Source organism: Odontomachus brunneus, unplaced genomic scaffold, assembly GCF_010583005.1.
Source record: "Odontomachus brunneus isolate Ranch 3 - 2012 unplaced genomic scaffold, Obru_v1 Obru_scaffold_121, whole genome shotgun sequence".
NCBI classification, from domain to species: domain Eukaryota; kingdom Metazoa; phylum Arthropoda; class Insecta; order Hymenoptera; family Formicidae; genus Odontomachus; species Odontomachus brunneus.
Window position 1 is genome coordinate 401,701 of NW_022639571.1, and position 16,075 is coordinate 417,775.

At 36.0% G+C, this 16,075-nt stretch overlaps 1 protein-coding gene across 2 annotated transcripts in view; it reads right to left on the reverse strand.

The window, feature by feature from the left end:
* LOC116849626 (netrin receptor UNC5B-like) overlaps positions 1 to 16,075 on the reverse strand; it is a 189,693-nt gene that overhangs the window by 36,725 nt on the left and 136,893 nt on the right. For both annotated transcript variants that reach the window (XM_032826956.1, XM_032826957.1), the window contains exon 2: positions 3,406 to 3,484. In XM_032826956.1, coding sequence (XP_032682847.1) covers positions 3,406 to 3,439 — 34 coding nt within the window. In that variant the 5' untranslated portion in view covers positions 3,440 to 3,484. The remainder of the gene's footprint in view (positions 1 to 3,405; positions 3,485 to 16,075) is intronic.

Genomic DNA, 16,075 nt, shown 5'->3' on the forward strand with positions numbered 1-16,075 from the left:
GGGGGGGGGGGGGGGGGGACACGTGACCGGCCGTTCCGTGAGACCCTCGCGCGGACGCAACGGGGGAGAACGAGGAATTCGCCGAGGGAGGGTGGCTACACGATGCTCGCCGCTCGGCACGCGCTGGACGACTGAACTTGCCGACGTGCGCGCACCTCTATATATACATATATACACGTCTCACTTCGATACCAACGCTCTTCTTCATCCCCTTGTCGTCGGGGGTGCTGCTGCTGCTGCTGCTGCTGCTACTACTACTACTACCACTACTACTACTGCTGCTACTGCTGCTACTACTACTGCTGCTGCTGCTGCTGCTGCCAGTGGTGGCGGTATCTGCGGCGGCGACGGCGGTGGTGGCGACGAGGGTAGTGGTGGTGGTGGTGGTGGTGGTGGAGGAGGTGGCGATGGTGGTGGTGCCCGTGCCGCCGGAGGCTGCGCTTCCTTCCGCGAGCATTCTCCTTCCGCGCTGAGCGATGATCGTCAGATCGCTCCCGACGCATCCATCCTTCCTTCCACTCCTCGCACTCCCCGTTCGCTGCCGCGGAAGGAAGTCAATAGCCGATCCTTTTTCTCCCGTCCTGCCATGTTCGGTCGACCTGTCGGAGTCGCGCGAGCCACGCGAGCCGTAGCGGCATCAAAATTGCAATCTGCGATTTTCCCCTGGGACTAATTTCTTCGAGGGAAAAATCTCAACGTTCCTCGCGGGGTAATTGAGCGTGAAGAAACCTGTTCATCGTCGCGGCATTCGAATATTTCATAGCGCGTTGGGACATCAGGGACACAATCGACAACGGGAACCAAGAGAATTGGGAATGGAAGCGTGATGGAGGGTCATTTGTTTTTTTAACGAAGCTCCCGTTTCTGACTGAGACATCTTCCGCGTGAAAAGCGCCAGGTATTCTTTCTCTCTCTCTCTTTTCTCTCTCTCTCTCTCTCTCTTTCTCCCTTTCTCGCCAGCTCGAGAAGTGCATTGTTGGCCTCGGAGCGTCGATACGCTCGTTCCTCGACAATTCAATATTCATCTGGTCCTTCATTCATGGCGCGTCGTAAAGCCGAGGCGCGCCGTTAGCCCCGAGATCATTGTTATCGCACCTCGTGTACACACCGTCGAGGTGCCACGGGTCGAATGAATATCACTCGGGTGTCTGCTTCCGGCCTGACGGGGAGAATCCTCGCGGGAACATATGAGATTTCCTAAGGTCGATCACTGGCGATCCGCTCGAACGTGAAATCAGATCCAACCGCGGGAAACGAGTTTAGCCGCCGTCGTCGTTGTCGTCGCGGCCTGCCTCCGACAACCTCACGACTCCGCGCGAGGGCGGACGTAACGGTGAACGAGCTTCCGAGTTGCTTGGTTTACACATGTAGACGTGCGAGTTACCCTTTGACGCGGAAATAGATCGGAAAGTGTGAATTGGGTTTAGGTCACTTTGCGAGACAGACAGGAAAGAGACAGAGAGAGAGAGAAAGGAGAGAGAGAGAAGTTTATTTGCATCCTGGAATAGAATGTCCTTAAACGCGTTACTACATATGATAAGTATAATAAAATATAGCACACAAAATAAAACAAAAATAGAAAATATATAGTGAATAAATATAATAATAATGACTAATAGAAGCACAGAAAATTGTTGATGGATACTATTGCACTGATAACTCAAACTTAAATCTAATATAACTGCTAACAACTGTTGTTATTAACGAGAGAATGAAAAAGAGAGAGAGAAAGGAGAGAGAGAGAGAGAAGTTTATTTGCATCCTCGAATAGAATATCCTTAAACGCGTTACTACATATGATAAGTATAATAAAATATAGCACATAAAATAAAACACAAATAAAAAATATATAGTGAGTAAATATAATAATAATGGCTAAGAGAAGCACAGAAAATTGTTGATGGATATTATTGCACTGATAACTCAAACTTAAATCTAATGTAACTGCTAACAACTGTTGTTATTAACGAGGGAATGAAAAAGAGAGAGAGAAAGGAGAGAGAGAGAGAGAGAGAGAGAGAAGTTTATTTGCATCTTCGAATAGAATATCCTTAAACGCGTTACTACATATGATAAGTATAACAAAATATAGCACATAAAATAAAACACAAATAAAAAATATATAGTGAGTAAATATAATAATAATGACTAAGAGAAGCACAGAAAATTGTTGATGGATACTATTGCACTGATAACTCAAACTTAAATCTAATATAACTGCTAACAAGTGTTGTTATTAACGAGGGAATGAAAAAGAGAGAGAGAAAGGAGAGAGAGAGAGAAAAGTTTATTTGCATCTTCGAATAGAATATCCTTAAACGCGTTACTACATATGATAAGTATAATAAAATATAGCACATGAAATAAAACACAAATAAAAAATATATAGTGAGTAAATATAATAATAATGACTAAGAGAAGCACAGAAAATTGTTGATGGATACTATTGCACTGATAACTCAAACTTAAATCTAATATAACTGCTAACAAGTGTTGTTATTAACGAGGGAATGAAAAAGAGAGAGAGAAAGGAGAGAGAGAGAGAAAAGTTTATTTGCATCTTCGAATAGAATATCCTTAAACGCGTTACTACATATGATAAGTATAATAAAATATAGCACATGAAATAAAACACAAATAAAAAATATATAGTGAGTAAATATAATAATAATGACTAAGAGAAGCACAGAAAATTGTTGATGGATACTATTGCACTGATAACTCAAACTTAAATCTAATGTAACTGCTAACAACTGTTGTTATTAACGAGGGAATGAAAAAATATTTTTCCTTAAAACTGCTGACAAAATTAGTTGATTTTATATTAGAGGGCAACTTATTTCAATAGTGGGCCGCGTAGAATCTGAAGAATCTCCTGAAACTTTTAGTGCGACAGACATAGGCAAACACAATCAGAAGGAGCTCTAATGTCTCTAGGTTGACATCCGTTCTAAATACAAACTCGCAGTACAAAATTTGAGAAACATGCAAAAAAGAACAAAAAAGAGCAAACAGTATATGAAATATATTCTTCTAGCCTCAACCTCGCCAGCCAAGCTCCAAACAGAGTGAAGAATTGTATACAATTCTCGGATTACATATAATCCTCTTAATCTTCGCATTTTTATATAATTCTCGCATAATCCTAAATTAAATCTAACGCATGAGTTTGTTGTCTTTTGAAAACAAAGATTTAGAAAATTCCTGTGATATTGCTGAAGATCATGTAATAGTAAAAAGAGAAAGAGAGAGAGAGAAGCCCGATCCAAAACGTGCATCCGCACGATCTGCCTCGCGACTTTTCCACGGCAGTATTCCTTGAATTGAAATCAGAATCCAACGTATTCGCCACTCATATTTGTTTTAATAATTTGTGCGTCATGCATCCGACTCGCTTATACCCACATCTATATCCACGTTTAACTCGTTGAGACTGCATTTATTTCCTGAACACCGGAGAGCAGCATTGTCGTCATCTGGAGAACTGAAAAATGATAAAAGTCGAATATTAATTTCTTTAGGTGTTCATTAGTCTGACTAATAAAGAAATTAATTTCAAAGTTAATAAGTGTAAGTAATAAAGAAATTAATTTCCAAGTGTTTATTGAGCCAACTGTTGTTCATTATTGTTCATTCGCGCAGAATTGAGAAATTATAAAAGTGTGATATTAAATTTTTTAAGTGTTCATTAGTTTGCCTAATAAAGAAATAAATCTCTAAATATTTATTGTAATTAGTAAAGAAATAACTTTGAAATTATTTATTAATCTGACTGTTTACAGTATGTGTGACTCGTTGTTTTCATATTTGAACATAGATATGCATCATAAGTCATGTTTATTTATTTGTTACGTGGTCTCTTATTAAATTAAACGTATGCTACCGTTAGATTCTCACTGATAACTATAATATTACCATATTATACTATAAAAACCTAGATTCTGTGTTAACGTATTGATATTTGGATATCTCCTGGATTGTTCGAAATTGATATTAATGAATTGAAGCATGTTGCGTTGGAAATATGAATTAAAAATGCGTTAAGACAACAACAGGAAAAAGAAAGAAGTGGGGAAATCAGTCAGTCATTCACCAGACAGGAATAATTATCTCTCATTTAACTGTACAAAAGAGTGTAACATACACTCCTACATATTTTCCTACTAAAATAAATACCTCTATCTTCGTTAAATCTGACAGAATAAAATATATTTAATTGCATTTACAAAATTGATTGGTACGACCAATAAAGAGCCAATGAGAGATGCATGCACTGACGGCCGGTTGTTCTAACTTCCTGGTAATTTAACTGATAGTTAAATTATATGTCTGTCTTTATCTAAGTTCAAGGAAAAACAAAGACGTATGATTTAATATCAATTAACTTATCAGGAACTATAAGTTGGAATAATTGGTCATGAAACAAATTATTTGATAAGCAATTAACAAACGGATATTTTCGATCAAAATACCGATAATTTTTTGTGTCCGATTAAAAAGCATCCGATGAAAAATATTGTTTCATAATTTTTTGATCGGTTTATCTGATGAAATATCACATTATAATAGAAAGTATCTGATTAAATTTAATCAGATATTCTGATTGAAATAAGAATTCATCGATATTTTAATTGGAAATATCTGTTTTTTAATTTTTTATCGAATAATTTCTCTCATTTCGAGAGTCAACTTTATTCGCCGTATCTTTAGCAATTCAATCATCAATGAAACTTTGTGATCAGTGAAAATCAGCAGTTAACATGTCAGTAATTCTACATTTTTCGGCGTTCATTATTAAGGACAATTCAATTGAAATTTATCAGTTAATATCAGACTAGTGATTTCAACTTTAAGTTCCTTAGCAATTCTAACCGATCGGGAAAACGGCCGAATATTTGTCCTGCCCGAGAACTGTGTACGCATATTTGAAACTTCCGCCGTGTGGAGCAATGCTGGCTTTAGCTTTCGCGGGGTCGGAGGCGCGCTTTTTGCTGTTTGTTACCAACGTTTCGCGAACATTTCAGCTCGCTTTCCATCGACCAGCGGAGCAACCTGATACTGCTTATATACATATGCACTTTCCAGTTGTCCATTCCAAACAAGCAAACGTACGGGCGAGTGTACGGGCCGTGCTATTCTCGTGCGGAACTCTATCGAACGAAACGCTCTTATGCATTCTCGTTATGAGCGATATGCCGCGGATACTTCTTTGGACACCTGTCGCTGGCGCATTCTTGGGAATTTAACTCAAAGCGTCCGTCCACGTACGCACACGCATACACACACGCACACACACACACACACACACACACACACACACACACACACACACACACACACACACACACACACACACACACACACACACACACACACACACACACACACACACACACACACACACACACACACACACACACACACACACACACACACACACACGTACAGACTCAGAGTTCTGTCTCTCGGCCTGTTTATACCGTAAGTATCTCACAACGCCGAAACTAGACAAGAAGATCCCCGCGGCACTTGCCCGCTGTAATTAATGGTACCCTACGGAAAGGATTAACGTGTAACGCAAAGTATACACATTAGTGGCCCGGTTTGGTTCTAAGGGTGGGAGAGAGGGAGGGAGAGGAGGTTCGGCATGCATCGCGATAACGTTTAAGAGGCGCTCTCCGCTACCAGCGCACCGGGCATTAAGGTGGCTGGCGCAGCATCGAGTGGCCTTAATCCGGACACGTATACATCGGCCGACGTGCACGCTATTATGCATTATACTACGCGCGCGTATCGGTTCGCGCGCGGCTCCACGTCGAAGCCTGACTTATGCCGATGGCCCTCACTCGCAGATGGTTATCTCTCGCCTTTACGAGAGAGACCCGATCCCTCCGAGAGCCGGAGGAGCGTGCACCAGCGTGCGGCGCGCGCTTAAGCGATTTAACGTAAACACACGTAGCAATTTGTCCCGGGCTTTATGTCGCCCTCGGGAAAAAGGTACCCACGCGCTCGTTCCCCGTTCCGGGACGAGAGAAGAAGCGGTGAAGAAGGGAGCAGAGAGGAGAAGGGTCCACGACGGCGGAAGAAAGGAGCAAGATGTAGAGCAGGGAGAACAATGCAACCCGGCGCCGTTGCTGGGTTGTCTTAGCTCTTAGCCTGCAGCTATCACGAGCGGAAATAATGAAAGAAAACTTGCGTCTCGTCGACGATGATCCCAGGACGGCGTGTCACGCCGACGTCTCGCTGCCGAGCGCCTGCTCGTCAGCGACGACTAATTGCGATCGCTAATTTCGCGTCCTCTCGTGACGGGGGCGATGGAAATCGCGTCGCGTCAAAATCTCTGTTCGCAGGCGAGAAACGCGAGGCGCGCGCAGTAAGAAGGGCTTTCTTCGCGGACCTCTCGTTTTTGTATCGACTCCAAAGTACACGCCACAAGGATAAATTACCGTGTACAGCACGTGGTGTGTCATGCCGCATCTAGATAAGCCCTGCTGTTGGAATTATTAACGCGCGCGCGCGCGCGAACTCTTCGCGTTGACGTTGGGGGAGTCGCGCTTGTTTCACATCGCGGTTACGGCAGGAATTAGAAGGCGCCGGTCGCAACGCGCTGTAATCGTCTAAATCAATATCGGACAAACCGAACGAGAGTCGCGTGACTTCGATGCTCGCTTGGATTTTCGTGAGAATGAGAACGAAGCGCTTCTGCCGACGCGGGAATACGGAACTTCGTGGAAAAGGGGAGACTTCAGACATGTTCAATTGAAGATTCATGACTATTGATAAGGATTCAAGTGGAAGGACCGAAAATCGGGGAATTTGTAATCGAAAGTTATTTCCAAAATTACTAAGAGAAGGTTTCGTTTCACACAAAACTTTCTTGTTTGGAAAATATTTTTATTTTTGATGTTAATCTTCAAGTGAGATTACATAGTATTGAAAGAAGATAAGTTACTTGCAAGATTATATTTTATATGATTCAATGAAGAGAAATCTGTGTTTTTATTGTTTAAAAACAATTTTCATTAATGAAAAGCACAAAATATTGTATTAAAAATATGATGATAATATGATTTTTAAACACTTCCCAATGAAAAATTTTTCACATATAATTATATAAAATTATATAAAATTATATATAATTATATATTATTATGTATCAAATTTGTCCATTCATGTTCATACATTCTACTTATATATATAATTATATATAATTACATATAATTATGTATAATTATATATATAAATTCATATATAATTTTACATAATTACGCATAAATTTATATGTAATTATACATATTGTTATACATAATTATGTATAATTATATATAATTTCATATGATTATATATAATTATACATAATTATGTATGGACAAATTTCATACAAAATTTTGCATGAAAAATTTTTCATCGGGTTGTTATGTCTTAAGGGTTCTTCTCTTTATCCATTTAAAATTAATGTACTCAAATAATCAACCATTGTTTTATATGTAAAACAATTATTGTTTTATATATAAGCAACGATATATAATTTTTCAAAAGAACTTTAAAGTTTTGAATTTCAATAATGTTATAATTTTATTGAAATTATAATAGTCTCATAAACTCAGAAATATTCAGAAATATAATATGATTATTTTGATGATAATGACCTGTAATTAGCAAAACTAATTGCAAGCAAATTATTGTACATTGCTTTATCAAAGAAACTTTTCTTATAATATTACTTTTAGCAAATCAAATTTATTGTTTTTATGTTTTTAGGATCTTTATAATGTTAATATCGATATTATCCTTTTATTTATTTTTTAGAAAATCAAAGTATTGCGAAAAATATTACCTCAGTGAAATAGATAAAAATGATAATGTTACAAATGGTGTTGGAAATTGCAGAATGTCTGACACAACGCATACCAGCGCTCGTATGCAGGAAGAGCTCATGAAATTGGATAAAGGAATCCTCTAACATTTTGCAAATAATTATGATAATTCCCTTTGATTCATTATATTAATCTCGTCACTGTTACAATAGACGAGACAAGAAAGAAATCTGAACGATTCGATCGCGAATGAAAGAGATAGCGTATTGTTCATGTGAGCATGTTTGACGTGTGTGACAGACAGCGCTTACCACAGAAAAACCCTAGTCGCAATTTAAAATCTACTATAAAAGTTCTTAAAGTGCGCTAGTGTCGTCTTTTAATATTATTCAACACATAACATAACAATATTAGACAGACAAAAGTCTTTGTTTTGAATGTGTTTTTATCGCGATGGTTTCTTTAGACGTTTTGTTTTTGTTTGTTGACTTTTCTTAAGGCCTATTTTATTTTGGATACCATATAATGTAACATCTTATCACAGAAAAAATTGCGCGACGCGCAAATCTACTAGAACAATAGGCAAGAAATGTAAATGCATTCTTTCCCGTCGCCAACAATCGTCGCTTATGAATAGCATCAAGCATATAAAACATCCGGGACCTTCAAGGCGGTCAAATTTACTTTTGTTCCTCGCGGATTTTTCCGGACGTTTTCATTCAGTTCTGAGCCGGCGAGTAAGACTGCGGAGAGTCGTTATCTATTGTTCCTCTTGGGTGATTAAAATATTTCGTCGGCCTTTTTGAGATACTTAATTAGTCTCTCGTCGCGTTATTTAACACGTTTTATCTTTGATTAAATCGTATCTATGTGAGTGTCAGTGGTATAATTGCTAAGATAGTGGATTAAAGAGCCAGAACGGAGAACGTTGGAATGCGAGCAGCAGTATATCATATACTTTCAAGATGTTTCAAGATAAAATCATTTATTATACAGAAAATTTCCCTTTTTAACGGACTTTTGACGAACTTACCGAGAATAAAGAAATACTCTAATCGAAATTTAGGTATTCATAGTTTGACATCATTCGAAATACACTTGTCAATAAAATTATCGCATAGGTAAATTCATGTCAAAATTTCGCACAATTTAAGCATAATACCGCGAAACATTATCGTATTTTGAATCTTTTTTTTTATTTTAAAGACTGAAGGAACATCCGTCCGATTTTGAATTTACTTTCTTCTCTTCCCGCAGTCTTTTCAAAAGTAAAAATGTGTTGCGTCTCCAAAAAATTGCGCAATTTGATATATCCTACAGATATTTTTCTTTCAAATCGCTTAATTTGGCGAACTCTACTGAGTGAAATGAATTCTCTTCACAAATCTTACGATAACCATCGTAAAATAAAATAAAAAAAAGATTTCAAATACGATAATGTTTCGCGAGAGAAAAAGAGAGATATATATTATGCTCATTTAAAATTAAAATGCATAGTAATCAATGCAACTTTGATATGTCGCAACTCCGCGAAAAACAATCGTACTAATCCGCCTTTTTTGCAGGGGAAAGTCTATGCTTTACGATAGTTATTATGAAATTTTCGAAAACAACTTAGTCCATCCTGTAAGATACGTCAAATTGTGTAATTTTTTAGAGACGTAACACGTCTTTACTTTTGAAAAGACTGCGGGAAGGGAAGAGAGTAAATTCAAAATCGGACGAATGCTCCTTAAATACTTCACTCTTCAAAATAAAAAGAGGAAAGATTCCAAATACGATAATATTTCGCCATATTATGCTCATTTAAAATTGTACAAAATTTCGACATGAATTTACCTATGCGATAATTTTGTTGACGAATGTATATTTATAATTTCATCGACCTCCGACTAATTGTCAATCTACACACACGATGTAAAGTTAAAGATTATTTATAGATAATTATTTATAAAATTAAGCGAAATATGAAATTTTTGTTTTCTACTGTTTGGTATCAGATATAATATTATTTAATGAAGATTGTTTTTTTCTTAGTTGAGTCGTTAACACATTGTTGACGGTATACTGTGAAATGGATCTTACTTCAGTTTCCGTACATTTTTGGATTAGATTAGAGACTCGCGTCTCCTGTCAAAACAATGAAAAACGTCGATTCGCGTCTCCCGTCTCTAACGTTTGACAAATGAAAGACGCGGATTCGCGTCTGCCATCAACAATGTGTTAAGATAAGATCAATTCAAAGATATTTTGACTTTTTAACTATCAACATAATAGCTTGTAACATCTTTGACTTTACCTTGCAAATCTATATTTATTACATTATTTCATACAAGAGACATTAATCCAAACAACCGAGTGACGGTCTATGAATGCGAATCTATAATTAATTGTGTTTTCAATCAAAGATTTTAAATAATCCACAGCTATGAATACCAGTTTTAGGATATAACTTAAATTTCACAAGTGCTAATTTTTACGTCTAATAATGCTTCTTGACTCACGAGTGCAAGGTCGTTTACATCTGCTAATGCTTTTTTTAATTTCTGCTTGGTGTTGTTATTGAACAACATCCAAATTTAAATCTCTATCGGTAAATAGCATTATTAAACATATAACTGTTATTTTTGCAGCTTTATATCAGCTTTTTTAAGAGCTACGAATCTCATCGAACTTTCATGAAAAAAAAAATAATAAAAGAATTAGAAAGAGATGAGATTAAGTCTTGTTTTTTACCAATTTATTCACACACTAATCCTTATTAAAAAATTTAAAACCTACTTATCTATATCCGACATTTCCTCCGCGAGCGTGACAAATCGGGTAGAAAATGGGAAATGACAACGAAGAAATGATCTTTCAATTGATTCTGCGCGTCTCTAGATTTTGTCGTTTTGTCCGAAAATATCGAGATGAATATCGGACCTCAAATCTTCATCGTCGAATCGCGGCTGTTCCAAGCAACTCGCAGTCTAAGCGCAAAATTTTATTGGAATATATTGAGACGAATTTTATTGGAATATATTGAGATGATATTAAATAATTAAAAAATAATGCAAATAATTAAAAATAAAAGAAAAATGAGAGTACTAAATAATTCTTTAACGAGTCTTTTCTAATTTCTTTCACATGGAGAACATAACAGTAAATATCTATCTGCAACATCAAGGTAGGTCACCAGTTTCTATATTTCGAGATTCTTCAAGTTCGAAGGAATTTGCAGGGTTGATATAAAATCAAACTTTCTACTCGGGTAAACGCGCCGCCATACTTTAATCGTTCACGACGCTCGACTCTTCTAAATAAGCAATAAAAAGACAACATGGATGCGTCCGAGAACGCGTGCCAAAGAGATTGCTTTTTATTTCACGTCGCTGCGTACTCATTTGTGAGTTCAAGCGGCACCGACGTCAGGTTTCAGCTCAACCTTGGCACTAGACCGAGCCACCTGTCGTCGCGCTGCCACACTATGTTTCCATTAGAGTTCCTCGAGCAAAAGTTAAGACACCGTCCGCCATTTGTAGGGAAGAAGTGAGCGAGTGAGAGACAAGCTGCTGCATGTAGCGTCGTTATTTCAGTCTTAGAGTTTCTCTCTCACTTTCTTTAGAGTCTCTCTCTCTCTCTCTCTCTCATTCCTATTCGCTTCTTCCCTATTAATGGAGAGTAGGAGCGGTCCAATTAGGAATCATCACGTGGCGTCCTAATCCTCATTTGAGGAATTCTAGTTTCCATGCTATTTCTTTTCTTTTTAAAGTGAATAACTTTAAAAAGAAATTTATGTGATTGCACATGGTTGGGTCACAGAGTGGGGATAGCCACTTTCATTGCGCTCAGCCTTAACTAACTTCATAAGATTTACGGAATTTCCTAATTTCTGAAATTAGTTCTCTATGCGTGCTTTTTTACATATAGTACATTTTACATTTACATTTTACATACAGTTATATTTTATAGTTACATTTGATATACAGTAATACAATTTACGCTCAAAATTTCACGTGGTTGTTTGCAAAATGGAAGAGGGATTTTTTGTTTAGTTTAAGTTCTACCTAATTAATCACAGGTGTGTCATGAATTGTTAAATACTTTTATATAATATTGTATGTTTCTATTTATTATCAATATATTTATATTATCACATAATTGAAATGATAGAAACTATCAATAAGAAATTTTCGGGAATTTTTAGAGAGAGTTCTGCAAGTTGCATGACATTCTTTTGAAGATCCTGAAGATAAATGCCGCAATAAGCATGCTCATTTTTATTACCAACGTCGTTTAAATCTTAACCTACATCTAAACCTATACCTTAACCTAAACCTTAACCTATATTTGAGTCTTTATCTGAATAGAGTTTAAGCTCAGATTAAAGTTTAATCGACAATGGTAGAAACGGGAGTCAGTTGATCGGCCGTAGCGGTCTTCGTCTGAGTAGAGTTCAAACTCAGATTAAAGTTTAATCAACATTGGTAGAAGCGAGACTCTGTGGGGCTCAGTCGTAGTGATCATGCTTGTTTACGCATCCACACGTAAACAAACAGATGCGCTAACTCGCAGCAACAGCGTTGCATCGTTTTCAATCGAAAACGCGGATCGATATAAATGTCAATAACCCCGCTTATAGAGATTAGAATAAAAACCGTTGAGAAAGAGAAATTACCGCGCTTCCGATGGACGCGAAGTAGTCCTTCTGTGCAATAAAAATTGATTAGTACAATCATATAAATACGAAAGAGACTCGTTTATGCATTTAAGTAGACATTAATCTATATTAGAAACTAATGGGAAACATTGGCTTGAATTTATAATACAAAATGTCAATTTTATATTTTTGGCATAAAGTGTAATTGAAAAGAAAAGTGAAGTAGTTAATAATGGGAACGTTACTCTGCACTGAGAAAAAAAAAATTATTTATGAGAAAAGAAATATTCGGAAATTTATTTGTGGAATATAAAGTTTATTCACAGAAATAAAAATTATATGTCTCACAAATAAATTTTCAAGTCTTGTTTTTTCTCAATATGATTCTGATACGTACGATGTCTAAATTAAAATGTCCGTCTGCTGGTAGAACTCGTTAAACTAAATAGAAAATTCTACATCATTTTATAAACTGTCATTATTGAGATATTAATAAGAGAAAATTGATCAATCTATGCGCGCGATGTACTGACTAAAATGATATAAATTATTAATCAGTATATAATCAATAAAATCAAAGTTTGATTAACAATTAATTTTATCAGTCGATTACTTGTGATTAAATACATAACAATTGATTAATTTTGCTTATCATTTTAGTCCGCCAAAATTTTCATCCATTAATGTCCAATACCGTTACGTTACTTTGCTTTTCACCGTCATTCGATTTTCATTGTTGTTAGGAAATTCTAAGAAGTAAGAGATATCTTTTGTACAGGAAGGTATTTTTAATTAGACATGTGCTTTTTTGCTCTCCTACTTGCACACAATGAGAGTATCTTGAATTTTTAGATATTATGTATATGAAAAGAAAAAAAAATATTAGTCTTTCTATATAAATTCTTTTCAATTTTACTACACTGAAAGAAAAATATATTTATTCGAGGTAGATATGTTAATAATATATATAATATACCTATATATATCTAAATTCCTTTATCAAAATAGAATAAATATTTCCATTTATTCTATAACAATCTTCATGAAAAGCTAAGATTTTAAGAAAATGTATATTTTCTTATTTAAAAAATGTTTTATATATTAAATATAAGAAAAACATGTTATTAGTTCTCACCGAATAAATATTTTTTCTTTGAATATATTTTTAGTACTCTGAGAATAGACTATTAGCAAGATTGATTTTGCTCTAAAAAGTAAATTTCTAGAAACATAACAAATTTCATCAGAAATATATAACGAAATTTTTAATAACACATTTCAATCCTAAATTGTAAGTAGCATGTAATAAATGAAAAAAAAATAGTTAATTAGTGATGTCAATCCATTTCTCGGTTAAAATATTTTATAGCAACTTTTACTATAAAATTTTCTTCGTATATTACAGTCCATATACTAATTTCGACATAAAAGCGACCGGCTGTAGATAGCCTCAAAGGTATATTACTCATGAGTTATTTCTTAGTATTTATCTTGAGAGGAATCCTTTTAAAACATAAATATTTTCCCCTAAGTTTCATTAAAATAGGAATAATATTACAGTCAAAATGTAGAAATAATTAACTTATTAGTAGCAAAATAAATTTTTGAGAGTTCCTCGAGAAATTTTGTATTAATATTCTCCATCATAGTGAGTAAGTAAATATTTAGTTACGTGACGTCTTACTAGCTAGAATGAAATTTCTTATAAGTGTGTGATATAATGTTTAGGATAATAAAAACAATTTTCATTCATAAAATTATTGAAATCGAGCATATAAGCGAACAAAGTAAAATTGGCCTATAATTAAAGGCTAACAGAAGGACTATGGAGACTTTTCGCGAAGATCTCGGAATTACTAAAGATACATTTTTTGTGGTTTTCTTATCCTGCATTACTAGACAAATAAACCCGGTAACAAGTATCCGGTACCAAGATGGCTACGTTCTTATTTGTATTTTAGTCATTACAAAATAAAATATACGATTAATAGGATTGTGGCGGGAGTTAACATATAAAAAAGAGCTATTTGTATCATGTTTGCATAGTCAGTCATAATAATTAGTTGTCTGAGAAATTGTAATTTCGAAATTCTGAAATATGGAGCATCTAGTCTCGGTCTCTTCTACTTGTTTAAAGTGGCACTTTGTTTTTTACTTTGTTCCTTATGTGTTTAAAGCTTAGCTCATATCTACAATGTGCTCTTTGCTTCTTGTTTCTTTCTGACTTAAACCTTAAGCCTTCAACCACAAAGAGATAGTAAAGGTCATATTGTACATCAGGCTTTAATCCGCAATATGTTCTTTGCTTTGTATTTCTTTCTCTTGATCTCTTTTTCGACTCAAACCTCCAGCCTTAAGTCTTAAGAAGAAGAGAGAACATAGGAAGCAAAAAGCAAATTGTAGACTGCTTAAATGTCCCAGTGCCATTGAACTTGCTCTTCTTTTGCAAAGAGAATGGTCGGGAATTTGTTGATGAGAAAAAGAAAACAGCTCGACTCCGGCAAATCGCCGGCTAATAATCATCGATCGTCGATTAGACATTCCAGCGGATACGCAACGGTATGCAACGATCCATTGTGCGTGCCGAGCACACCGCGCTTATCCATCTCTTTATCACCGTCACGAGACACAGACGGCTAAGTGCAACGCGCGTAAACGCCGGGCGACATTTAGTGGAAATCACAATTCGTATAACGAGATAATCGGCGGGCGTAATTAAAAACAATGTCGCGTCACGTATAATTATGCGCGGCTTGCATACCGGTGACAATGAATATTGCCCGATTGCAAACAGACACCGCGTAATTGGCTTCCGCGCTGCGGCCGTTAAATGCCGGACGATAAACACGCTTAACGCGTTTCGCCAAATATGTCGCGCGATGATCAATGCGATTGACAGAATATGCGGATAACGCGGCGACGCGTCCGGCGATTTAATCATTAAACCAGGCAGTGGGCGGCGTGTATAATCCGCGGCATTCGCTCGCAAATGAACTTCGCGTCGGCGACGCAAGGCGCGAAACGGTCAAGTGCGCTTTTCGATGCAACACCCAACGCGTTGGGAGAATTGAAGATACTGGCCGGAAGTCTTTTAGAGGTGGCCGCTGATGATGGTGGTCTGCATGGCTGTGAAAAATAGGTCATGTTCGTGTAACTGCATACACTGAAAAAAGAATCTAAAAATTAACAAATATTTATTAAGTGGGTACTATTAACATTTAAATACGTTTAAATTAAGTATTGCTTATTCGGTTTAAATGAACAAAATTTTGATTCAAGTAAATATGTTAATGGTACCTATTTAACAAATATTTGTTAATTTTTAAATATTTTTAGTGTATAGAAAAATATCATTCTCGTGTACTAAAAAAAGAAAATTACTCAGTTTGCTTTCCTTCTTGTAAATAATAATTATCTTTAGCAAGGAATATTTTCTTGAAAAGATCATTATAAAATACTTAAAAGAAGAATTTATCAAAAATCACGGCCGTTATTTGAGCGCCTAGTTTGAGCGCAAGCAACATTTTCTTTACAAAAGAATATATATATATTTATATATATGTACATATATATATATATATATATATATATATATATATATATATATATATATATA